The sequence below is a fragment of the Callionymus lyra genome, chromosome 4 (genome assembly GCF_982586985.1).
Source record: "Callionymus lyra chromosome 4, fCalLyr1.hap1.1, whole genome shotgun sequence".
Lineage (NCBI taxonomy): Eukaryota > Metazoa > Chordata > Actinopteri > Syngnathiformes > Callionymidae > Callionymus > Callionymus lyra.
In genome coordinates, this window is record NC_141821.1 from 15,015,492 (window position 1) to 15,042,570 (window position 27,079).

Sequence of the window (27,079 nt, forward strand, 5' to 3'; positions counted from 1 at the left end):
ATGGATGGATGGATGGATGGATGGATGGATGGATGGATGGATGGATGGATGGATGGATGGATGGATGGATGGATGGATGGATGCTTAACTATAATACAAATGCAAAAGTCTCAATTATCAGGTTCAGTATATAATAACCTCACTTTCTATTAAAATACTTTTAGCTGTAGTGATTTTAAAGTATTTTGGCTTCTAATCCTACGTAATAGGTGTTATTTTACGGGTCAAAGTGACCCTAATTCCCCCCCAAAAAAACCTAAGCCAGAGGCAACACAAGGTATAAAGAACATTTGAATTAAAGCTCCATTTCTGCTGTTTAGGCATATATGTATTAAATTATTTCTCATTACAAAGTATCAACTTTAATATCTTTAATCTATTATTTAATTTTCTTTATAATATAACCTGAAACATAAAAGGCAAGAACAGATAGAGCTAGAACAGAATATCTTAAGAATAATGTATCATGTGAAATATATATTGGCCAAGAGCCATTTAAGTATGAATGTCATATTGAACAGATAAAGAAAAACAAAAGCTTAAAATGTGAGTTGATATCATCATGACTCATTGTGTTTCTTCTTTTGTGAGTCAGTTTGAGATTACAATCTGAATTATCTTCTTCCTCTTAGACTAAAGTGTCATCACTCAACTGCTCTCCTTATTTCTACCCCGAGAGAGAAAACTATAGAGGCCAAACTACGTGACGTCTGGTGGATTTAACTTCCATGGTTTCGGCTGTGATGAAGGATGTTGTTTCTATGAACATCTGTCTGAGTGGGAGCATGGACAGTTGACGCAAAAAAAATTGAGAACCCTAGTGGAACAATGAGGTCATGTCTCATGGGCTGCGGTGTGGGACGGACTCTTACTATCCTCTATGTTAGCAGGATTGTCACTGTTTATTTATCGTCACAACTAATACACACATTTATTTCGAACTATACCAGAATGTAAATAATTTAAACCCTATTTTTATAAAATATAGAAAAGGTATTTAGTGGTGTTGAAATACAAAAATATTCTTAATATTACAGGTTTAAATGTCATGGTGAAGTATTTTTTGTTGCTTAAATAAATTATACTTCTAACTTTATTTTATATGCTTCTACTCCAGAGGGATCAATGAAGTTTATCTATCTATCTATCTATCTATCTATCTATCTATCTATCTATCTATCTATCTATCTATCTATCTATCTATCTATCTATCTATCTATCTATCTATCTATCTATCTATCTATCTATCTATCTATCTATCTATCTATCTATCTATCTATCTATCTATCTATCTATCTATCTATCTATCTATCTATCTATCTATCTATCTATCTATCTATCTATCTATCTATCTATCTATCTATCTATCTATCTATCTATCTATCTATCTATCTATCTATCTATCTATCTATCCATCTATCTATCTATCCATCTTTCCATCCATCCATCCATCCATCCATCCATCCATCCATCCATCCATCCATCCATCCATCCATCCATCCATCCATCCATCCATCCATCCATCCATCCAACTAAAAGATGTCTTAAGGAAACATGATTGAACAATTAAACCAACACAAAAATGCCTATAGGGATGACAATGGTTCTCTGGTTCATTGTTTTCTAAACGGCATTGATTTTATGAATCTCTGCCAAACACTCACGCTATACCGGCGGCTTTGTGGGTCGAAAAAAGAGAGATTAATGGCCCTGCGATACCCATGAGAGGTCTGGGTTAAATGGAGTCCGGCCAGACCTCGCAGGGCTTCATCAGGGCTGGAACGCTGGCAGGGATCAGCTGTGATACCTTTAGGATGAAGGCAATGGAGCGGAAGCTTTACGGAGAGTGACAGCAGGACAAATCAACGTGACTTCAAGCCATCAGATAGTCATGAGAAGCTGCCCAACCATGGTCCACAGAAGCAGACAACTGCTGAAACTTTGGGTTTATTGAGCGTGACTAATGTTTCGATTTAACGCCTGAAGAGTCTTGACCCGAACATGCATATGTGGTATATTTGGAAACATGTTTCTCATGTTTCAAGTTTGATTGATCGTTTGATATTATTTTTGCATCATCTAGTCAAAGAGAAAAGGAAGACAACCCTTGAGGGTCATGGGTTCGGGAGATGGCAATTGTAGTGATGAAATGATGAAGCTTCATGAAGCAGTGTCCTTATCTTGTCAGAGTCCACTAGATGGCGCTCTCTGCACTATGATCTTTGACCACCTATTCTAATGAAACCTCACTCCATCAACTGAGGCACCACCTACTGAGCTCTAGATATAAATATAATATTAAAAAACAAAACATCCCTTTGTAGAGCTTCATCATCTCATCAATAAACATTCAATGGCTTCAGTCTTATAACTAATCTGTGAGATGGATTCTCTTGTTTTTATTTCAACTTCCATTTTTTTTGTTTGCCCCAAACACATTTTTTTCTACAAAGATTATTTAATGTGTGTGTTGTGTCTCATGATTGTATCTACAGCTGTGTTAATTTGACATCAGAATTTTTTTTAAATGGAATATTTTAAACAAAAGAATTAAACCGAATTGGCGGAAACATTTACATAATCCTTATATTATTACAAAATATGATATAATGAAAAACAATATAATTAAAACGTTATATATTATTATTGTGAAACAATAGTGATATGTGATAATAATATTGTTATTTGACAGTAAACAGTAACAATAAAGTATCTATCCTTCTTTAATAGTACAGAAAGAATCAACAGTTACATAATTCTATCTCTCTCCTACCTAATAAATATATATATATATACATATATATACATACATATTACATCACATCACTATCTCTTCTTTTTCCTCTGCTCTTATTGGAGAGGTCTTATCAGTGAAGCAGGCGTCTCCGCAACTAAAACCTTTTGACAACACTTTAAGAATTGGTCTTGAATCACCTCCAAGGTAAGTACACTTAATATTTTTTTTAATTATAATGGCTTAGCGTCTTGTTTTCTTAATGTGGTGTTTTGAAACGCTGTCTAGGAGTTAAATAGTCACTGACATGTTTGATAAATTAATAAATATAATAAGAAAATATAATAACAAAAGTGGTATAACCAATACAAAGAGAATAAGAAAAAAATATAATAAGAGACCGATTTGTTTTCATATTGTTCAAGATGAGTCTTTTGTTTTTTTTGTGTTTACTTTATCTGTTGATCCGAAGAAAAGCACATGGCCGTGAGTGTGACTGACAGAGCCATCGGGGCCATTATCGGGGCTGCAGTGGCAGATGCAGCAGGTAAGATAACAACTGCAGATGCAGTTTTCAAAAACATGTTCATAACAAACAGGTTTCCTTTCTCTAGGATTCTTATTTCCCTCACACTTCTTTATAATGGAATGAAATCACTTGTATCAACTCGTTTAAAATTGTTACAGCATCAAAACGACTTTTTGTGTGGATTGTAAAAACAATAATAGTAAAACATTATACACTGTTTTGGAAAATTAACTTTAACTATTATTTTACTTACGGTTTTAAGAAATGGAAAAGAAGATCTAATGTTTATTACAAAATTGAATGTTAATTTCTCTCTCTCTTTTTTCTTCCTCCAAATGCCTTTGTTTTACTTAATATAACAGTATTGAGTTGTTGTTTTTTTCTTATCTATAAGAAACAACGATGAGTGAGCAGTATTCTGGTTAGAAACACCACCTCCTAGTGTCTCACTGTTACTGCAACACCCAGTTCAACATCTGGATGTCTCGATATTTTATCTTCCAACTGGAAAGATGTATCTTTTTAAAAGAAGAGATCAAGTCAATAGCAGCTGGTTCAAATGAATATAAAAAAAACTTTAGAATCTGGATCTTAACTTGAACAAAAACATTCTCAAATAAAAATAAACCGGCTAATTTTAGACCTTTTTTTAGACAAAATGTGATTTTTATCCCTTTCAATTGACGTGTGTTCATATAATACATTTGTTTATGCTCACTAGCTCAGCCCATGCACTGGATCTACAGTCCAGACCGACTGAAGGAGGTTCTCTCCGACCTGGAACCGTCTCCAGAATTCCGAGCCGAGTCAGCGAATCCTTTCTACCGCAGGCAGACTGGCGAGCAGACCTGCTACGGTGACCAAGCTTTCGTCCTGCTGGAGTCGCTGAGTCAGCGAGGCGGTATGGACACGTGCCAACGATTTAAAAAAAAACATGTCCTTTGATCAGCTTCAATAAAGTAGGAGCAACATGTGAACTCTTGTTTTAATGGGATCCTTCCCTGCAGATGTCGACGTGGACGACCTGACCAAACGTCTCTACAAGTTCTTCGGCCCTGGAACCGTGTACGACCTCCCCCTCAACGACCCCTACCGGAAGAAAGGAGGTGACATTCATAGCTAGACTAGAATGACTTGTAAGTGTGTGTGTGAGTGAACCTCTCCGGGGGGGGTCCTCACCTCTTACCCTGTGTTGCTGGGATGACCCCCATTGAACCCTAAGAAAGAGAAGTGTCAGAAACAGCTTTTGAGTTTATTTTTGGAGTGAAAAGAGCTGAATTGAGGTTGGCTATTTAAAGAAATGAGTGGGATCCGTTTCGGAGTCAGAGCCTTACTTAGCTTTTCTTTTTTCCGTTTCTAGGACCCCCGGCTGTCCTTCCTATTGACGGGCCGTGGAGGAATGGTAGTCTGAAGGCTTTCATGAGAAACGTGGATGCTGGCAAGGATGAAACGGGTGAGAGGTTGAGATATATTTAGAGTCCAAACGGTGTCATTTTGTCTGACAGCGTAATTGTAAAAGAACAAATGAACGTGTATTCAAGGCTGTGACAAGGACTGTCAAATGGACGGGATCACCAAACTGGCGCCGTTGGTCGCGATGTTTGCCGGACGCCCGGAGATGCTGGAGAAAGTGGAGACGGCGATCCGGGTCACCCAGAACAACGACATGTGCGTGGCCGTGACTCTGGCGGCGGCGAGGTGAAGAAAGAAAAGTCACATGCTACTGAAATCCTGAGGATTTCACCTTTAAATCATTTCGTGTTTCCAGGTTTCTGGAACACTTGATTCTAAATGGACCAGGTCCCAAAGCTCTGGATGAGGTTATAGCTCAGCTGAACGATCCATCACGACGAAGCCCTCAAGACCTGGATAGATCTGTCATTGGTGAAGCTGCACACGTTATTGAATATCACACTTAGAAAGTGGAATACTTAATGTTTCTTGAGAAGTATTTGACCACAGAAATATGATTCATTAAATAAGAACTTCTGCTTCTTCTGCTTTTATTTAATACCCTCTAAATGTTGTCATTGTGTGGACAGTAGAACCGTTTTTTTTATTTAGATAGGATGTGATGCCTGGAAACACTTGTTCAATTATTCACGACTCGTGTCCCCGTCTTGCTGCAGCTCACCTCCGCCAGGTGAAGGACAACCTGGCCAAGACATCCCAACAGCTCATACCTGCTGTGTACCCGAACACATGAGGTAAGCGGGTCACGAGCAGCAGGATCCGAGTCTGTTGACTTGGCGCCGCTCCTCTAAAGCCTTCCTGTCCTTTGGTTCAGTCCGCCGGGCTTTTGATCTCCCGACTAATGGTCTTCTCCCGCTTTTTAAACCTTTTAATTTTCCCACCCTGCTGAGTTAACTGAGCGCCGAGCGGCTGAAGGAGGTCGTTCATGACTTTGCGGTGATTTCGGCTCATTATTCAAGCTAAGGATGTGAGATCAAACTACGTGAGCGCAGTATTGTGTTTGTTCCAGTAGATGTGCCTCCTGCTGCCTCAACAACAACAGAAGAAAAGAAAAACACACTTACGTGTTCCTGTTGCTGCTTTAATTGGTACAAGAAAAAAAAACGTCAGTTAACCCAAGATTGAGTTCGATTTTCCGGGAAACTATTCATATGAAAAAGTGCTGATCTTATCTTCATCTGAAACTTTTACGTTTTTTAATCCAGTTATAAAATTTAAATTCTCCCCAACCTGACTTTACTTCAAGTAATAGGTAACATGATATATTTTTTGTAATGAGTAGTATAGCAAGAACCTATTCACAATTTAGGAACAATTTAAAGTCTGTAATATAATTTATGTTTTCATCTGGCATGAAATTGAAATTAAAACCGATCTTGAAACGAAATAATGTATTAAATTGTGAATTCAACTTTTCTTATAAATTGCTTAATTTTCATTTATTTATTTTTTTATCCCTTACCGGGGTCGCGAGGAGACTGAAGCCTATCCCAGTATCATAGGGCGAGAGGCAGGGGACACCCTGGACAGGACGCCACTCTGTCGCAACCATTCACACACACTCTCATACCCACGGACAATTTTTCCCAAAGTTCTCAATCAACCTCTGTATGTTTTTGGACTGTGGGAGGAAACCGGAGTACCCGGAGTAAATTGTTTAATATTAATATTTGAAATAAAATGAGTTGCATTTATGTGTTCAAACCTTAAATTCTTTAAGTTGGTGCTCAGTATGTTCTGTGTGTGTGGTGACTGTCTTTCCGTCCTTGTGTCCAGGTTTGCCAGGTGCGTTCCAGGGAGCGCTTCACGGGGTCCTGACGCTGACAGAGTTGGATGAGGCTGTCAGAGACACCATGCGCTGCGGGGGATGCACCGCCAGCCGAGCCTCTTTTATAGGGGCCTGCTTTGGGGCTCAGGTACGTTAGGGGTCTGACATCAATCAAAGCATTTGTCACTAATGGTGAAAGGGAAGCAAAAGCGAAAATCGAATGTTTTCCTTTCTTATTTATTTACTTTTTTTGGAGTTGATACCAACGTTTATTACATTTCCATGGTAGCCTTTTTCTATTATCCACTATTGGATGATGAGTTGTACTTATTTCAAGATAAATTCAATATTTTTTGATTTTCTATACTGAGTAATTCCATATTAGTTTCTTTGTTCTATGTTCTTTATCTTTATACTTAGATTGTATCATCTTGTTCTCTCTCTTTATTTCACTTTGTTCTTGTTCTTATTTTATTTGTATTTATTTTTATGAATAATTGCTGTATTGCTCTGGCTAATTGGAAAAAAAATCAATTTCCCGAAGGAGACCTCCTGAGGGATCAATAAAGTTCTACCTATTAACTTTATGTTTAATGTTCACAGAGTCAGTAAGTAATTATTATTTATAAATTAAAACACATGACGTTATACATAATTAAAAATACTTCAAACATACTTTTTCAAAGTAAAACAAATACCTTAAAAAAAAGCTGATAAAATGTCAATACATTTAAATAGATTTGATATATTATCCCAGTTTTTTTTATACTTTAAACCATTCGGTACACTTTGCTTTTCTGTTCGGGATAAAGTTGTTTGTTTTTTGAAAGGGTTAAGATTATTTTAGGACTCGGTGTGTTTACCTGTCATCCTGATGTATTTACAGACTGGCCTCCAAGGAATCCCAGAGTCCTGGAAGGCGAGGACATTCAGATACCCTTTGCTTAAAGAACTCTCCGAAAACATCCTCAAAAAAACTTTAAAAAAATGACTTTTGGTTTTCTTCATGTTGTAAAGTTGCGTGTGTGCTCTGTCACGAACACTGATGACAGTCTTGTTCTAAAGTCTTTGTACGGGATGAGACTTGATGCTGTTTGTTCTGTCAGTGCGGCATATTGTCAGCTCACAACGACAAGTTAATAAAACCCCATAAAAGTACTTGTTTGTTTCATTTGTTAATTGTCTTATCACATTGTTTGCTGATCAGCAGGCTTCGATTTTCCCATAACCTGAGGCAGATACTCTGATTTACCACCAACATTTACTCACTGGAACCACTTTAAAGTAACCAAAGGTTAGTGAACAACAACAACATTTTACAGTTATAGAAAGCTGATTTCTTCTGGAAACATTGGGAACTGTTTGGCTTTATATTTGGAGTTTAAAAGGTGAATACATAGTATAAATAAATAAACACATAGGCATCCAATGTGAGGGTTTGGAATGTTATCCTTTGGCTCGATAGTCGAAAACAATTTAATGAATCAAAAACATTACTTAAATCTATTTCTATTTAAATAAATCATGAGTCAAGTTAATCCATTTGTCTCGACAAGGTAAGTCTGTTGAAATCTCTCACTGTCTGACTTCCTCCCACACAGCAGGTGGCAGACTCCGTCTGTTCAAATCACAAGCAGACCTCAAGAAACCGTTTTGCACAAATAATGTTTTCCTCGTCGTCATAGCAACCGTTATATCAATGGTAAATGATAAATCATTGGCTGTAAAACACAAGAGGAAAGAGAAGAATAGTGATTCTTCTACAAAATGGAAATAAATAAATGAATAACTAAAATTAAAAAATTCAAATTCTAGATATAAAAACTGTAAATATAAACCGTATCCTTAAGTTAAGAAGTTGCATCATTAAACTCACAACACATGTTTAGAATAAATCAACCAATGTGAAGCTACGAAGAAAAAGTATGGCATAAATGGACATGTTATGAATATTTCAAATGTAATAATGGTCATAAAAATATAATTTAGAATACACAGCAACAAATCTTCGTCTTCTAATATTGATGTGATTTTTAAAAATTAAAAATAAAAAACATTGTAAGTTGCAGTATTTATGTCATGCTATTTTTTTTCTTTTTTTTTTTAAAGGCTATTGATACCAATTATTTGGATATATATATATATAAATATATTTTTTAATATAAAAATAATAATAATTCAGGCTTAAGTTGAATAATATTTGTGTCGATTGTGACGTTTCATGTTTGAATGACAGTTGACGTAAACGCAGATTGAAACAAACATTGCAAGATAACTATCCCCCGATTAACATTTCGCTACTCTTAACGTTAATGAAACGTTTACGCTCTAACACGGATACGATAAGCAAATAATACAAAAAAACATTTAAACAAATTAAAACAATGCCGCTAAATCGCAGCGTAGGCAGTAAAACAAAAACATATGTAGAACTTTCTGTCTTGTGTATGCGCATGCGGGCGTTGTCGCCGCTACGGCTGGCGAGTTCTCTTGTTGCTTCATCCTCTTTGTAGGGATCAACAGCTGGGTGGAACTCCGACGAGAAAAAAAAAAAGAAGAAAAAAAAAATCGCTTTAATGACGTTTTTCGTCGGAATGTCCGTTTGCTTGTGAACTCTGCTCGTTTTGTTTCTTATCATCCACGCCATGGATTTCAACGTGAAGCGGCTGGCCGCGGATGCTGGCACTTTCCTGAGCCGTGCGGTTCAAGTAAGTTCACGTTTAAACCGATCGCTGCTAGCTTAGCTGGTTAGCATTGTGGCTAAAAGTTGCTTCGACGGGTGAAGTTAAACCTAAAAACTGACGTCTATCAAGTGAACTTTATCACCTTAAACTGATATTTAACCGAGTTATTTTTATTGTTCAGCCCCTTTTTTTTAAGCTTATTTCTAATGATTCCACTTTGTATTGTCAGTTCACAGAGGAGAAGCTCGGCCAGGCTGAGAAGACGGAGCTGGACGCCCACCTGGAGAACCTCCTGGTCAGAGCCGAGAACACCAAGCTATGGACCGACAGGATAATGAAACAAACGGAGGTTTTATTACAACCCAACCCAAGTGAGTAAACATCTGCCAACGTCCTTGTTGTGAAATGAACTGCCACTGCTTAATGTCACATGTTTTGATATTGATCTACCACCTTTTACCACCTAGATATGATGTTAAGTTCTTTTATTGTCAAACATGCATGTATTAAGACATACAGCATAAATGAAATTGTGTTCCTCTCATGACCCATGATGCAAAACATTAAACACTTAAAACAATTAAAAAGACTTGACAGTTAAAGACTTAAACAGACATTCAAGAAAATAAATACAAATAAATAAGCAACAAAATGAAATAATTCATAAACAAACTTAAATAACCAACTAATAAACAGAATATAAACAAATTCAAATGTCGTTGTTGAAGCTTTACATATACATATGTCGTTGGTTTGTGTCGAGTTTAAACCCGGCTGTGAATCCTTCACACTATGATGCCGAATATCTTTAGCATTATTGCACACTAGCTACAGTTGACTAGCTGCTGCTTACACTAGTTTATTTCTCAGATGATAAACTGGATCACTTGTGCAACAAATAAAGTTCCAAATGTTTAATGTTAAAATGGTTAATTTTATGTTAAGATACTTGGAAAAGAAGTAAGTTCAGAAGAAGACTTAAAAAAAGATTGTCTAACATAATTAGATCTGTGTTCTCGTGACTATATAATTAAGTTTTCTTTTTAATCTGCAGACGTCCGCCTTGAAGAGTTTGTGTACGAGAAGCTGGAGAAAAAAGCCCCGACTCGTATTAACAATCACGAGATCTTGGGCCAAACTCTGATCGACTCAGGACATGAATTTGGTCCAGGAACTGCCTATGGTGAGTGATGGAACTTATCATCTTCACACCAATTAACACACATCAGTTTGACATGAAGTTTCCTTCTTTTCTTCTGAATTACATCATTGGTTTTGATCATGTGACAAGATTATCACAGGTGCTAATGTATACATCATTTATCTTTGGTGATCATAAGCATCTTTACTGAACTGTTGTCAATACTAATGGAATATAGTTATTATTTTTGCTCCTCAAATCACTGCACATTCTTGGCTCCTCGAACGTTGAATCTTCAGTGTGAGCTACACAGCTAGCAGCACAGAAGTACAAAGAAGTACTGATGTTTTAAATGTGCGGTTAACCACTTCATTACATAACCATAACATCACCCTAAATATATATAAACATGTTGATGAGTGAAAAAAAAAATCCATTATTATCTTGAATCAAATATACATTTGCTGTTACGAAGTACTACAGTACTGCAAAGCTTTCATTTCATTCAGCTCTCTCTTTAATATTTGTTTAGATATCATAAAGGTTTATAATAAATTAAATAATTTATGTGTCGACAAGTAACAAGAGTAAGTAAGCAAGTAAGTAATTTATATTTATATAGCGCTTTTCCAGACCAGGGTCACAAAGCGCTTAAACAATCAAAACAATACTCAATAAAATATATACTAAAAAGGTCAAGATAACACCTTGAACAAAACAGGAGAATCAAGGAAAAGCCTGAACAAATAAAAGTGTCTCAAAATGTTTCTTGAAGGAGTCAGTAGAGGGTTAAAACATTTTAAAAATAAAAGTGTCAAACAACAACTGTTATAACTACTCCAGTAACTAATATTAAGCATAATTGAATGCTGTTTATTGAACAGTGAAACACATTTTAAGTATTTTAATAAATAATAAGATAAATCTTGGAATTAACAATAGCTTTTGTTGTGGAAATTACAATGTAACCCAACACATGTTTTTCTCCTTGCACAACCACACCGTAGTTTATCTTCCTCTCTGATATCATAATACACCCGATGTGTACTATGTGTTTTCGACCATTCCAGGAAATGCTTTGATCAAATGTGGCGAGACAGAGAAGCAGATTGGCTCTGCAGAGAGGGAGCTCATACATAGTTCAGCCATCAACTTCCTGACGCCCTTGAGAAACTTTTTGGAGGGCGACTTCAAAACAATTCTGGTGAGTAATACTTTTGATGACTGATTTTTTAATTTTAATTAAAGCAAATGTATATCATCTTTATGATGAAATAAAATACAAGGGAGCATTCATCTTTACATCATAGTTTGTATCTATCTGTGGTTTTAGATGTTCTATCTAATAAGTCAACAAGAGTCTAGTTGATGGAAACAATTTTTTTTTACTGCATTTCTTTTTATTTTTACAATATTTAAAAAAAACATTCGCATAACACGCATAGCAATTTATATTGCTGTTTGTGAGAGTGCACTTAAAGAGAAATTTCACTCTTTTCTACTCACACTCATGTTGACTGAGGGTTGAGATTATTTTCAGAGTAATCTGTTCCTTTAAGAGTAATAGACAAAATGTAACTAACTAAAAATCATCAAAATAACTCCATTGTGTTCGTCTGTAACGTCCATCTTGTATTGAAGCCTCAACAAGAGGGAAAACTTGAATAAGTCTATATTTCAAGCTTGTTTGTAGCAGAAGTTTAAAGAATACCAAGCGATATACTGTAGACCGTTAGTACTTCTTGTAAATGTCACGAGCGCTTCCAGAGTTAATTGACTGATATTTGTTCATTATTATTTTCTAGAAAGAACGGAAGCTCCTTCAAGTCAAACGTTTGGATCTGGACGCAGCTAAAACACGACTAAAGAAAGCCAGGATGCCTGACGCAAGAGCTGCAGTAAGTTTGTATATAAAACACCTGGAGACAAAAATGTATATTTATTCTCCTGATGAAGATCTATTAATCACCGTTTTCATCTCTTATTGTTGATGTTAAAACTTCCAAATCTGTATGCTTCTCAGGCTCTTCAAAAGCAAGATAAGCTATTTTGTGATCGGCATTCTGTTACACAACTCTAACTGAACACTTATCTCTTGTGACTTGCTGTCACATGGGCCGCGAATGCTGCTTTAAACTTCCCTTTTCTGTTAAAAATCTTGTTTGCTAGGATTTGCAAATTTCTCCCTCTCTTTGTCACGACAAACTTGTATTGTCCGCAGATAAACGGTATTATGTGCTAATGTTATTTAAAAAACATTTTTTAGAGGATCTGTAATGCAATATGTCTTCCTTCTTTCATGACCTCATACTTAAGTTCAACTTTGTAACCACACTGAGAAATGCAAAGCATCCTTCTTTCCACAACCCCCTGAAACGACATGATATTGTACTTTCCAGGCAGAATGTTCGTCCAAATGATTACTTGTTTTTCCTTAATTATGTATCTGCACTTATGTTTCCTTTTTTGGTGTATGGTGTTATTCATTAACTCTTTATATTTATTTTGTGTTTTATTTAGTCAGTTAGTCTCAATCCCCTCTTATATTGTGCTGCTTTTTACATCAGTCTGACGTGATCTGTAAGAGTGAATGTGTGTATCTTTGGGTGATGAATATTTTTGCTGCCGTGTCATCGTACTGCTTACTGGTACAAGCTGTTAGTCCAGAACAAACATGCTGCTGTGTCTTTCTCGCTCGAGAACGGTGTAAGTGTGTGTTTGGTCTGGCTGTGACCTTACTCCAGCTGCAGCTCTAACCCTGTCTTGTCACTGTTTTTAAAAATGCAAAGCAGCAGATGTGAGTGCAGGAAACAACAGAGGTACGTGGAATGTGTGGCCTCACTTGAATGGAACATTGGAGAAACACGCGCACTTTCACTCTGTCGACAGCATTGGCAGCTGCTGTCAATCATCACTCGTTATCAATGAGTTCTCACTCTTAATAATTATGATAATATTAAATCATTTACATCCACATTATCATCCATTTATTCAGGGGCACATCTGGAGATGGATTGTTATCGTCAACCTGGGTTTTAAGTCCTATTTCTCTGTGTATCATTAAAGTCTTGTTGTGTGTTTGCCTTCATTTTGTGTAACACGAATGAGTAATACTTGTGCAATTGGATGTAAACTCGTCACGGTTTTGTTAAAGCCGTTTATCTTACTTTTGTTTCCCTTTTCTCAGGCTGAGCAGGAGCTGAGAATGACCCAGAGTGAGTTCGATCGACAGGCAGAGATCACCAGACTGTTGTTGGAGGGTGTTAGCAGCACACACGTAAGTAGCTTTACTAGAGGCCATTTTTACCTTTCCTAACATCTCCCTGTTTGCTCGTTCTGACTACATGTTAAAAATAATAAATTAGTGTTATCTACGTCATGAGATAAGAATATATCTTAATTTGAATAATAATTTAGATTTATCATCATCATTTTTCATTTTTTCCAGCATGGTTCAGCATGATCTCTATTTTCCTAGAAAGGTGCTATATAAATAGAGATTATTATTATTATTATTATATTTTTATCTGCAGAATTTCTTGCTCAAGGCCAAATAAATATTTGCGCTGATGTTTAACTTGTGTAGGAATTGTATTTACATTTTTCCATCTGTTTTAACCTTCAACTATTGAAGTTATCCTGTAGTACAGATTTGTAAAGCGTCATCGTATGCTCACCTGAAAATACTCTGTGACCAGGCACACCACCTGCGCTGCCTAAACGACTTTGTGGAGGCCCAGACTACATACTACGCCCAGTCCTACCAGTACATGGTGGACCTCCAGAAGCAGCTCGGGAGGTTTGTTGAAATGTTTATTTGTTCTGGCTGACATGGATTTAATCTACTGTTTGGCGAGCATCACGATTAATATTAAGTTAACTGTAATCTGCTTTTCAAGTAATTGACCTCAATGAATAAGCGGATAGATTGTGAGCTAAAATGCTAGCAAGCAGAAGTAGACGCGTTTAATGACCTCACATTCATATCTGCTAGCATCTCACCGATTTCATTGAATTACTATTTAACAGAATCGTTTCCCAGTCTGTGGGAAAATAGAAATGCTGGTATAGAGACTTGATCTCACTACACAAATCCAACCACAGATCGATCTTTTAATGAGACCTACTGACGTATTTCATGTAGATGGAAAACCAAATGTGTCTCCAGTTATCAGACATCCCTCTGTTTTTGTTTTTTTTCCAGTTTCCCTACGTCATTTTCCAACAACAATCAGTCGTCCTTGTCTGAGGCTGCCAGCATTTCCGTGCCCATGGTGCCCATGTCATCTTCCCTGCCCGGCATGTCCAACCGGAGCGGAGCTGCGTCGTTAGGCGGTTTCAACGAACTGCGAATCTCCAGCGGGAGCCGCAAAGCCAGAGTCCTGTACGACTACGATGCTGCCAGCAGCAGTGAACTCTCCCTGCTGGCCGACGAGGTGAGAATTGTTTTATTGTCTATTTCTGAATCACCGGCATAGTATTTTTGTACGTTTCTGTGGTCGTATTCCTAAAGATTCTTGGTGCAAAAAGTTGTGGCCAAATTCGTAGAATTTCCACACAAAGGTTCTACACAAGTTAGGCTCAGAAGAGACGTCCTCGGGTGAGATCTGTTAAGAGCAAGAAGGAGACTTTTCAAAAGCTTAGGAGTTCCCTAAGAAGACCACAACACGGTGGACAGATTAGATATTCTCCAAACACTGAATGACTGATGATTGAATTATATATGATTTTATTTTATGTTAAATATTATTTACAATTACCCATTCTTCATGAGATTAGGTGGTCCATTCCTTGACCATTATCACCAAAAGTTGTTTTTAATTCTAGCTTTGACAGTTTGACCAATCACAGCTTTCAAAGCGATGACCTGACCTCTCAGCAAGGGTCAACCACACCTCCTCACTTAAGATTTCCATTGTTTGTCTGGATTCACTATTTGGCTAAGTAAGTAATATTATTAAAGCGCTTTTATAGACCAGGGTCACAAAGCGCTTAAACAATCAAAAAATACCCAATAAAAAAGATGTTTAAAAGGTCAAGATAACACCGATACCAACGCACGAGTTCCAGAAAATCATGGAAAGGACAAATAAAAAAGTCTTAAGATGTTTCTTGAAGGAGTCAGTAGATCATCAAACACAGAGAGAGAGGAAGATCGTTCCAAAGTTTAGGAGCAACAGTCTGGAAGGATTTCTCTCCTCTGGTCCTGAACCGTGTTCAGGAGCCATCAGTAGATTCTGATCCACAGACCTCAGAGTCCCTGACTTGTCCTAATGATGCTGAGCGTCGTCTCAGGTCTCGGACATGAGTTAAATGGTTCTACTTTTCTGAAACCAAACCTGAATAGATATTGATATGTATTGAACTACTTCTTTATTCCCGGTGGAGGCAGAGCAAGCATTAATGGACATGCATGTTTAGAACTCGTGACTCATGACGCGTCTTTAACCAAAAATGAGGAAACGTGTCAAAGCAGCTGGATTTAGCTGCGTGCTGACCGAGCGCCGCGAGTCCTTCTGTTTCTGTTTCGATCGCACACATAATTGTAATCTACTCTGTCGGATCCTGTAGCTGACAAACCTTGTGGGTTTATGAGTAGTTCAGGTGGATTGATTATCCTTCAATGTCTCCAAATGTTTTAGTTGAAATTAACTTTGAAACATAAATGCAGCCAGAGCAGATGAGCGACTAATAAACAGCAACTAGCATCAAATGTAATTGTAGATGAATCGTAATGGAGAGAAAACCAAAGGTTATTAAATTGTTTCAAGTTTAAGTAAATAATAGTGTTAATATTAATTAATTAATAGTATTCAGATAAACAATCATGGGGAATCGTCTTTGTGAGAAACTGTCTTGTGATTAAATATTTAATCGTTGACTAGACGGATTGAATATGGTTTCATGTCCAGGTAATCATGGTCTGCAGCGTTCCCGGAATGGACCCCGACTGGCTGATGGGTGAGCGCGGCAACCAAAAAGGCAAAGTGCCAATCACCTACCTGGAACTTCTAAACTGAGACTGCGGAACCCACGTCCTCTGGTGTTGCACACGTCATTCACCTGCTCCTTTTATTTTTAGATCTTCTGTTTCAGTCCTGTGACCGGAGGAAGTTTGTCTTTCACATCCTCCATTTAATGCATTTCGGGACTTTAATCTGGACCCTCTTTCTTTTTTTTATATATATATATATATATATACAGCTGCAGCACAAGAACGATGATTTTAAAAAAGCCTTCCTACATCTCAACTTGAAGTTTTGTTTACAAACTGTTGAGTTTTACTGTTTACACACATTTTAAAGGCCCCGAACAATTCATGAGTTTAAACGATGAATGGTCCTGACTCGTGGAACAATAGCAGAAGACAACTAGTACTGAATAAGGAAAGCAGTTCTTGTGTAACGCACTGCTGGAGCGGCAGTTTGGACTCTCTCACCGGGTATTAATCGGTGTCCTTTGGTTGCAAATCAAAGACTTAAAAAAAAAAATATGCGTGAAGTTCTGCAGACACATGCTGACAACAGTTTGTAAAAACCTAAGATTTTGACTAAACTGGTGGCATACAGAAAAGTAACACATTTTTGGTTCAACCAACCAAATATTCGACTAATATACTTGGACTTTGAATGGTAAGGATTAAATACCATTGTCATGTTCAAAGTCAAAAGTAAAATACTTTTCGTCCGCAAAGATTCACTTCAGCTATAAGCGAAGAGTGAAAAAGTCTTGTTTTGTGTTTAATCTTTTGCAGGGACCTAAATATGAATCTTTGATTAGTGCCTTTTAACAGTAAAATAAACTCGCATGTACTTTGTGAAGCTTCTTCAGTATTGAGTGTTTCATCTCATCTTCAAGTCCAACTATTTCTATTTATTCACAAGCCAGCATTTCCGCCAGAAGAGACATTTTCTGTGAGATTAATTTATTCAGTGTATTTTTTTTACATTACTTTTGTTGACCTCAGTTTTACTGATTCCCCTTAAAGCATCTTTAAATGAAAATTAATCTAATGTCTGCTGGGAGATTGACTTGATTGACGGACAGCTGTAAATTACACCTATAATTAAATATAAATTGTGTAATAATCTTTTTTTTCAAGTGTGTTGCTTTAGACATTTGACGATTTGAAGTGTTTCGGATTGTTGTTAAGATGTCTTATCAGGGTGTGTTGAGCTATGTTTGCCAAGGAATTAAAAAACTGTCACAAAACGACAAAACACTTTCATAAATAAAAATTTACTTTAAAATTGTATGATTTTTGGCTTCAAACTATAATTGTGTTTTTATCATCTTTTATCATCTTATTATACATTTACTTACTCATTCTTTTTTCTTCTTCCTGCACATCCATAGATCATTGAAAGTTAATGTGTAGTGTGTTTAAATGATGTTTTCAGTTTGCAACGAAGTGCCCTGATCCTGATCCACTTATAGACTGATAAACTAAATGTGCCGTCATCAGACCACATGAGCTTCCATTGTTCCAGATTTGTTTCGATTAAGTTTTAATCAAACGACTGTTATCTTTAAAGAAAAATGCATGTAATGTTTTTAATGGGTTTATGTAGAATCCATGTCGGCAGTGTCGCTTGTTTCAACCCTATTAGTGAATACAAGTAGTTTCTGTTCTTGACCTGCCGTCCATGTGATTCATAATTACTTCCTAGTATTTATGACTTGATTTGCAGGGAAAGTCAATGAGTTACGCTTCTTTTTTTTTTTCAATGCTCCCGTCTGTGTCACAAACAAATGTATATCTGATCTCAGCGTTTAAAAATGTCATACCTCTGGTAATTCACTGTTTGATCCTGCATCAAGTGATGTTCCATGAGAGTTCACTGTGACAGATTTCTCGCTCACGGCTACTGACCTGTGGGTGACCACCAGACTCACCTCAGATCTTGTCATGAGGTGGAGAAACAGGCGAGCAGTGACTCAGATAATCATTCTGAAATGCTTTTATGCTTAATCTACATGTCGGTTTGACCACAGAATGACGCTAGGAAATAAAATGTCTCGGGATTTACCGAGACATTCCAGGCCCAAGTAAGGGAATGTATAAAAAAACACCTTTTTTTTATTTTTATACAGATAAATCCTTAAATGTCACCTAAGCTTTTAATGACAAGGTCTCAAGTACCAAAGTGAAGCTGCCAATCTTAATCCCTACTATTCCTAAATACTAGAAACTTTTTTTGTCCAACTGGTTGAGGTTATAGGAGCTTTTATATTGAAGTTCACTTCCTAAAAATTGACCACTTCTCTCAAAGAAACTACGAGTACCATGACCTAGAAAATCTTGAGATTACCTTGAGCGGGCCAAAATGACACCAAGACTTTTTTCCAGATCAAGTGCAAGACAAAAAAGAGATGGAAAAAATATCATGTTGGAGTTGATTATAACAACATCCTGGGATGTAAGGAGGCGTGTCCCCGTGTCATTTAATGAATTGAAGGTTAGTCCATTATTCTTGGATACAAAACCGAATCCGTATGCTGGAGAACTACTGCTCTAGTGGGGTTTTGTACATTTTTATTTCCCAGGTGACAGAATTGCTTATGAAAAGACAAAGGAAGAGCGTTATTATTGACACCATGATATTGAACTTGTACAACCTTACCTTCTGGTTCAGGGTGTGCCTCAGAATATGATGCTGAATATGTTGATGAAAAAGCTTCTTTCCAAGGGCTCTACTTTAAGAACCCAAAAGAAAACTTTTTTCTAGCTAGCCTCTAAAAAAGCATACCATTTTTCCCTTCCCCCCCTATTTCAAAGTTATTCTGTGTTCCCCCAGAATTACTTTTTTCGAGTTAATAACATCAAAAATAAATGTTTTCTTTCCTATGGTTAAAGAAGAATTTTACACTTTAAAAAAACATTCTCATTGTGTAACTGTTTTATTTCATTGGACTTCCTGTAAAGATACTGCACACATATTTGGTGTTCTGTTAATAGTACCAGGAAGCACCACACACACACAAACGCACACACACTCATACTTGTCTTTGTCATCAGATGCTTGAGAATGATAACGTTTATATCTTTAAACAATCCAACAAAGACTCACTTATTTAAAATGGGGTCTTTTTTCTTTTTTTAAAGTTCCAACCACTGTTACCATGAGCATCACCACAGCGGTATTTTGGTTGCACTCATGGTTAGATCCATGCTCAGTTAAATTGTCTCCATCAGCAAATGTGTGCAGCTACACCGACACAGTCTCTGAGACGTCAAAAAAAGATTGAAAAAACACCGCCCTAATTGAACACATTCCAAGCCAGACGGACTGACATCAGGAGAAACGATCATTGTGAGGCTTTTTGTGTTTCGTGTTTTTGTGTCTCTGATAGGAAGGAAACGCAGACCCCCATCTCTGAGAGATGCTCGGAGCAGGCAGTTGCAGCACATCTTAGAAAAACAGGAAATTTCATGTTTCCTCTGCTGCTTATAGCCACCGCTTGCCTCACACCACTTCTGCATATTGTCATACGAACATTTACGCACCTTGACTCGCACGCAAACACCGCAAACACACAGCCGCACTTTCTCAGGGGAGGACCAGGATATTCTGGTTTTGAACCACATGTCACCCATGAGGGAGCAAACGAATAAAAAAGAAGAATCCATTTGATGCTCAAAAAATTCTTGCGTTGACAAACGGAACGTTTTATTGTTTGACTCGACACTTGGTTGTTTTTTCACGAACACTCTTCAGTACGATGTCGGTTTAAAACACTTCTTTGCGATGGGTTTCCGCACAATTTGTGGTTTCAAAGTGAACAGAACACAAGTGGAAATGGCCACGATGATGACACAGAGCGTCACAAGTAGGATGACGTACCAAATGGCGTTGTTAGCGTCCTCCTCGTGGCATTTGAACGACCTGAAATTCTTTGCTCTCCGCGTCTTGGAAAGGTCTTTACATTCAATTTCCGAGTGTCCGACTATATGGATCGTCCTGGTGTGTTCAAATGTCCTGAACCATTCCGTTTGGCAGCAGTTGAAGGGATTACCTGCGAGAAAAACAGTCTGCAGTTTGGTGGCTAACACGTCGGCGTGACGCGAGGGGATGGTGGTCAGATGGTTCTCTCTCAGGTCCAGCAGATCCAGGTCGAGCTTCACCACTGAAGCCGGAATATTTATAAGCGATGTTTCGGAAATATTCAAAGACTTTAATTTGTGGAAATCGGAGAAGTCGAAGTCTGCGATGCGAGTTCTCGCCAGCCCTAAATGTACGAGAGTTCTGCTGAGAGACTTTATAGCTCGGAGCCCGGAGAGCCGAGGGTTCTCAGACATGTCTAGATGTGTCAACGACAACCCAGAAAATGCCGACGTGGGAATTCGCCTGAGGTCGCAGCCCTTCAGGTAGAGCCGCCTCAAGGCCGGCGCAGCTTTCCACTCCACACACCGAGACATGTTGTCGGCGGCGACGTCCGAGTGACAGATGCCGATGCTGTTGTAACTGAGATCTGCTGACCGGAGACTCGTCAGCGAGCTAAACAGTCCTGCGGATATCGAGCTCAGACCGTTGAGGCTCAGGTTGAGATACGTCAAATTCCCGAGGTTATTCAAAGTCTGTAGGTTGGTGTCAATCCAGGTCAACTGATTCTTGCTGAAATCCAACTCGTAAACTCTCTTCTGGAATTTCTCCGACGTCAGGTTCAGCGTTGTGAGACAGTTCCGATGCATTCGCAGTCTGGACAGCTTTGACATTTTTTCAATGAATCCCAGAGGGAAATATTGCACTTGATTTTCGGAAAGGTCCAAAATCTCAACCGACGATATGTCGCCGTGGAGACCCTCATCCCACAACTTGGCCGTGACGTTGGTCCTGCTGTCGCCCAGGTTGTAAAACTCGATGGTAGAGTTCGGGAAGGTGTTGTTGTCGGAACCGTGCTCGTAGAAACTGACCCTGTTATGGGACAAGTGGAGATTCCGCAGACGGCTCACGTTCGGCAAGAAAGGGAAGAACAAGAGTTTGTTGTCTGAAAGATCGAGGGTCTCCAGCTGGAAGGTGTCATTGACGTCTGGTCTGGAGATGAACCACTCGACGATGTTGTGGCTGACGTTGAGGACCACCAGCTCCGTCATGTGGAAGTCGGTCAGACAGGGCAGGAAATTAAAGGCCAGATTGAGTCTCTGGAGTTTCGGATTCCTATCGAACGCGGCGTCGATCTCAAACAGGATGTTCCTCTGAAGGTCCAGTTCTTTGAGTTGGTGGAGATCCATGAAAGAGGTCTCGTCCAGCCTCCTCAGGAGGTTCCCTGAAAGATTGAGGTACTCCAGAGATGTGAGGTTTTGAAGTAGATCAGCTGCTACTTCATCATCCAGTTCATTTTCGGAAAGATCTAAAAACCTGAGCTTGGGTAGAGTCCTCAATGCTCGACTGGTTTCATGGTGGTCCACCTTCAGGTCGTTCTTGGCTAGATTGAGTGTTTCAACTAAACCCGAGTGTTGGAAGGTGCCGGGGTGGATTCTGATCAGACAGTTGGAGGCTAAACTGATGGTAGTGACTGAGGGGTAGTTAACCAGAGAGGTCTCCTGTAGTGTTTGGATTTGATTGTGGTTCAGATGAAGCTCTTCTATGTAGCCTGGAAGTAGTGCCGGCACAGAAGACAGCTGGGCTTTGTTGCATGTAGCCGTTCTTTGTACCTTGAGAGAAGGAAAGAAGACGTACGTCGGTTATTCCTGCCTCGTCTTAACCTGGTGTTGATGAAGTGGAAACAACTCACCAAACGACAAGGACTCTGCGGTGGAAGACTCAAGACCGGAGTCACTATGGTCCACTTTGATGATAAGTAGAGCAGGAAGGGGGTGAGGATGTGGACCAGCATTTTAACATCCTCACTGTTCAGAACACAAAAGAGATGCCGCGTCAGAGACGAATATTTCAAAGTGTTACATTGCCCATGATGTAGCATTTGACACTAGTGTCACTTCCCTGGACACATACTTATCGTCCAATCGAAATATAAACCACCCTAGCGGAACTAAACTTTTGGTGTAGACCACACATCAAACCCAAGTCATTTTATTTATATGTGTATATATATATTTCTGTTCTATTGATAACTGCCTGAAAGTTGTTTTGGAAAAAGACCAGATTTTCCTTGAAAATGAAATTAGCATGGAACTCTAGTGAAAATGATTAAAACACAAACTCTCCAGAAATTCAACTTATAAATAATGCTAAAACACAAACATTGGCAATAAATCTAAAAGCACACATACAGAACACCATCATCTGCATACAATCAAACATACACAGTTGCAAATACAAAACAATCTTGTGGTAACCAGTCCAGAGCTCATGCTGTTTTTTGTTGATATTTATTTTTTTATTGAGGTTTGTGGGATAATGATGGTTTGGTAAATATGTTTTTTTTTTTACCCCAGTGACCAAGAGTGCTAACATTTTTTGGATTCTTGTATAAATGAGTTTGACGTCAGAATCAGAAACTTTTATTACCGGTGTTAATTAATCGTAAAATGTTAGGAATACAACCACCTCAGCGAAGTATGTGCTGATAGTATTTGGGGGGGGGGGGGGGTTCCAGTCATTCTGTGGTGATTCTCAGGTGGACGGTGACTTTTGTTTCTTTGTGTCGGAACTGATGACACCACAAGCCACTGATAGGTCAGCAGATTGGGGAAGTAGAAAATCACTCAGAGATCAAAAACCTCACACAAGCTGCTCATTTACTCTCATATTGTGATTTTTCTTTGTTCTCAATGTTATTGTTTTATGTATTCAGTTGATAGCAATGAGCTCAATGGAACACAGCACACATTGTAGAACCGAAGATAGGGCTAGTCCCGAGGCTCCCACTGCACCACAGAGAGTGACGAACACCGAACTGTTTGTTGTCCTGCAGACAAACTTTAGGGCTGATTCTACACAGAATCTCATTATTCCTAACTAATAAAATATTTAACATAAAACACTGAGTACATTCACCATCGATAGAGGTCCATTCATTTGCAGATGCTTACAGGAAATAAATCGTTTATTTTTGTTGGTGGATTTCAAGGCCAAATGTTCTCTGTCAGGTTAAAAATCTTCAGAAATGAGTTGGCCATTGATTTTACCTCTTGATTTGAATTCAGGAAGTCAGACTTCGTAGGTTTGAGGTTGAAGATAAGATGCACGTTTGTTGGTTCACGTGTTCAATGCACCCACGGAAAGATCATCAAATGCTCAGTGACGACGCGTACCTAACACGTTGCAAGAGAGATTTGACCAACAGAACCTCCTACATTTGCATGTTTGAGTGTTAATTTGAGTCATAAGTTCTCACTTGACGGACGGCGTGTGCTTCATGCCATGCATACATGTGACTGTCATCATTCAATACCACATCAAGAGGTGCACATTTTTCTAACAGCATGATAGGAAACCTTTTTTTTTTTTTTAAGTTATGGAGTGATTTTTTTTTTTTAAATGTAGTTTTATTTTTTTTATTAACATGTCATGTCTGAGGAATTTAGGCCTCATGTGCTCAGTCTTGCTTCAGGGCATTTCCATCTGATGGTCACGGGACTTGACTTTTGTGTTAGCGTTGTGAACTATTTATCTACTTTCGTTATGCTCTCAGTTGTAAATATATGGATGTATTTGTGACTTTTAGTTACTATTATTATTATTGTTATTATTTTTGTATATTTTTGGACATATTGTCTCTGTATCTATTTTTTATTTTCTCTACTTATTTTTTGTTTAATACCAATTCCGGAAATGTCCACAACTAGGTAAAAATTCCATGCATGTATACCAATATGTACTGGTGAATAAAGCTGCTCTAGATTCTTGATAATTAATTGATCAAATGTCGGGCATAAAATCTGTTTTAATGTTCATAAGGAAGCAGATAATATTCATGATCAGTCACACACTTGAACATAAATTTGCATTTTTTGCGTAATTATTAATCCTAATAAAGAATCGCGTCCACAAATGAGTTCATAACATGCTCTTCAACTGGCTTTATAATTGTAACGATAAATCTGAAAATCAAGGAAAAGATTTAATGAAAGCTTGTCTATATCTGTGCCTTAAGGAGAATATCTGCTACTACAGGATGGAGGTAAAGGGGTATAATTTAGATTTTGACCGCAACTTAAGAAATGCTTTCCACTTATATTAGCCTCTTCTGAGCTCGGAATATATCTAGTTTGTCTCCTTCAGTTTGACGTGTCTTCTTTTAGATAACACAATTTAAGTTAAAAATAACAAGAGCCAATCAAAATGTAACTTTAAATGTAAACACATTCTGAGCCTATACATTTATTGCAGATTGTTTTTGTTTATGACGTTTGACAACAACTGATATTATTAAAAGAAAAGTTTTCATAGCACTTGCCGACCAGTTTACGCAATTTTATTTTTTGACACAAGTGAAGTTGTGCCTCTGGTGTAATACGTTATTTCAGATTCAGCTAAATTATTGCTCACTTTTTGTCGCTATTTCACCTATAAATGTTTTTGGTTTGCTAGTAATTTCATTTTCATATATTGTGTGATTAAATTCAAATTTGCTATGTTAATGTTTTAGTTTTAGAAATAGTTTTGGATATTGTACCACAGATGGAGATTAGATACTTCAAGTGTTATATATATATATATATATATCATTGCAGTTGTATCGTAATATTATTATAAATACTACAGCAGACACTAGATGGCAAATGCAAACCAAAAAATGTTCACTTAGGTGTCAATTTTTTGTCCAAATTAGTTTGCATAAAGTAATTTTACTCTGCTATAATTAAAAACAGTTGAGGAAAGACGAAAATCACATACAATTAATGGTCGAGAAATTCAAAATAGAACTGAATAAAAAAATAACAATTAAAACAAACATGCAAAATATTAAACTGAAAGTGATAAATCAATTGTTTTCCTGCAAAATTAAAGAGGTTAATAATGTTTTCCATTAATGATCAATTATAAGTTCCATAAAAGTGTGCAAAGATTCTACTTACACTGTTGGTTAAGGTTGAATCTCACAAGCCACGGACGGTTGCTCTCTGACCATACTGCTGGTTGACACGCTTCTTCATGACTGTGTTCTCATGTGTGAACTTCAGATGTCTTCCTCTGTTGCATCTCTCTCTCTCTCTTTTTTTTTTTTTTCACGGAAGCAGGCAGGCAACGGAAGCCGAGTCACATGGTCAAGCTGCGATTCGGAAAGAGAGGCTCTGAGGCTTGGAGAAGAAAAAGGGGGCACAGGATCCGACCAGTGACACAGGAGGAGCCTCGATCTGTCGCTCTGATACGACATATTAGGGTGTTGTGTGAGTGTGATCAATGGTTACGTAGCGCAGGAACACACCACAGAAACTCAGCCCTTCACACCCTTGGCTAGAGTTGCATACATGCCTCCTAGAGAGGAAACCACTTACACACACCCTTCCTGCGAGATAATGCTCTTTACGTCAATGTTCAGCATTGACAGCAAATTCACCTTTTTCAAAACACGTCTCTTGCTCTACTATTGCAAAACCAAAAAGCTGATGTTGTTAAAAGAAAAGTGGAATAAAAGTTTCATTTCCAAGCCCAGGTTGTGCAAGAATGGGGAATTAGGAATCAGGAAGTGATGACGATGTCCTCAGTCCTTGGAGAGTAATCTGTTAGTGATTCCTTCCTGTTTTCACACACAACTCTTGTCTCGCTTCTGGACGATCTGTTTCTGGAGTCCAACTCCAAATTTAAGATGGTTTTGGATTAATTGAGTTATACACAATGAAGTGAAAACATGGCAGATGTTCCCAAAATAGGATCCCCTGGGCTCTTCTGGGAATCCCAGCGGGTCTCCTTCAAAACAACCTCGTTGACATCTCCAGATGGGCCAAGAATGGTCCTTTTTTTTTTTTTTTTTACATGTATTCCCTTTAAAAAATGCATGTTTTTCCTAAACCCAGATTCAATCAAATTTCCCTTGAAGTGACTTGTAGATTGGTTGGTCTACAAGTAGCTTGTAAGTGTGCTCAAATAAACATGGCTGATAAATGCTGCCCCAATATTAATACCCTAAGTGTGTTCAACCAGTATTATTCAATATTTATTTTTCTTCAAATGAGTTGAGGATTGAGATGGTAATCCGAGCCATTAAAATTAAAAGACAAGGTTTTAATCTGACTTCCTGTTACAGTTTGGTAAACAAAACTAATCTATTATTTTATCTCTGACTTAGGCTGCGGAACGATTTTGACTCGTTTGTTGCTTTAACGTTATGGACAGGACTTTGTCACGCTCCCTCCCTGATCTGTACAAGATGTTCTTCAAGTTTAAATGTACACAAATGTAAAGTGAAAGCTCAACTATAATATACAATATGCTGATATGTAGAGCTAGAAACTATTTGTTTAGGCTGATTATCATGTTGTCAGATGTTTTCTCACCTAGCCACGAGCAAAGCTCTGGAGAAGTGAAGAAAAGTGTAGTTGAAAATTTAAGTGAGAGATTTAAGTGTGTCTTAAATAGATGTTTGACTCTATTGTATCATCAGTATGTGTCTGTTTGTACAAAACTCTCTTTTCATTGAAATATTTACAATTACAACATGCCCACCACGCCCACTCTTCTGTGACTGCACCTCCAAAAACTTGTTGTATAAACAAAGCAGCTATCCTGAGTCCGACCTGAATACATTATTATATATTTGTTATTATTATTTGAGGATTGTGTGTTATATGCTCTTGACAAATGATTTTAGGAAACTATTTATGTTATCCATCTGGAGCTGG

General features: G+C 37.8%; 3 protein-coding genes across 3 annotated transcripts; 2 read left to right on the forward strand and 1 right to left on the reverse strand.

The window, feature by feature from the left end:
* Positions 1 to 2,870: 2,870 nt before the first annotated feature.
* On the forward strand, positions 2,871 to 7,649 carry LOC148081825 (crystallin J1A-like). Its single transcript, XM_087788067.1, has 10 exons — positions 2,871 to 2,941; positions 3,207 to 3,281; positions 3,985 to 4,164; positions 4,271 to 4,369; positions 4,624 to 4,716; positions 4,805 to 4,961; positions 5,032 to 5,147; positions 5,393 to 5,470; positions 6,513 to 6,652; positions 7,391 to 7,649. Exons 2-10 carry the CDS (start codon positions 3,215 to 3,217, stop codon positions 7,493 to 7,495), a joined length of 1,035 nt encoding a protein of 344 aa, XP_087644193.1. The 5' UTR covers positions 2,871 to 2,941; positions 3,207 to 3,214; the 3' UTR covers positions 7,496 to 7,649.
* Positions 7,650 to 9,018: 1,369 nt separating this feature from the next.
* Positions 9,019 to 17,582, forward strand: sh3glb1a (SH3-domain GRB2-like endophilin B1a). The gene is made up of 9 exons (XM_087788882.1): positions 9,019 to 9,212; positions 9,418 to 9,559; positions 10,243 to 10,371; positions 11,400 to 11,533; positions 12,135 to 12,227; positions 13,517 to 13,606; positions 14,028 to 14,128; positions 14,534 to 14,765; positions 16,242 to 17,582. Exons 1-9 carry the CDS (start codon positions 9,150 to 9,152, stop codon positions 16,347 to 16,349), a joined length of 1,092 nt encoding a protein of 363 aa, XP_087645008.1. The 5' UTR covers positions 9,019 to 9,149; the 3' UTR covers positions 16,350 to 17,582.
* Positions 17,583 to 19,239: 1,657 nt separating this feature from the next.
* nrros (negative regulator of reactive oxygen species) lies at positions 19,240 to 25,600 on the reverse strand. Its single transcript, XM_087788883.1, has 3 exons — positions 25,316 to 25,600; positions 22,066 to 22,180; positions 19,240 to 21,985 (listed from the first exon to the last, which is right to left on the reverse strand). Exons 2-3 carry the CDS (start codon positions 22,165 to 22,167, stop codon positions 20,045 to 20,047), a joined length of 2,043 nt encoding a protein of 680 aa, XP_087645009.1. The 5' UTR covers positions 22,168 to 22,180; positions 25,316 to 25,600; the 3' UTR covers positions 19,240 to 20,044.
* Positions 25,601 to 27,079: the final 1,479 nt, after the last annotated feature.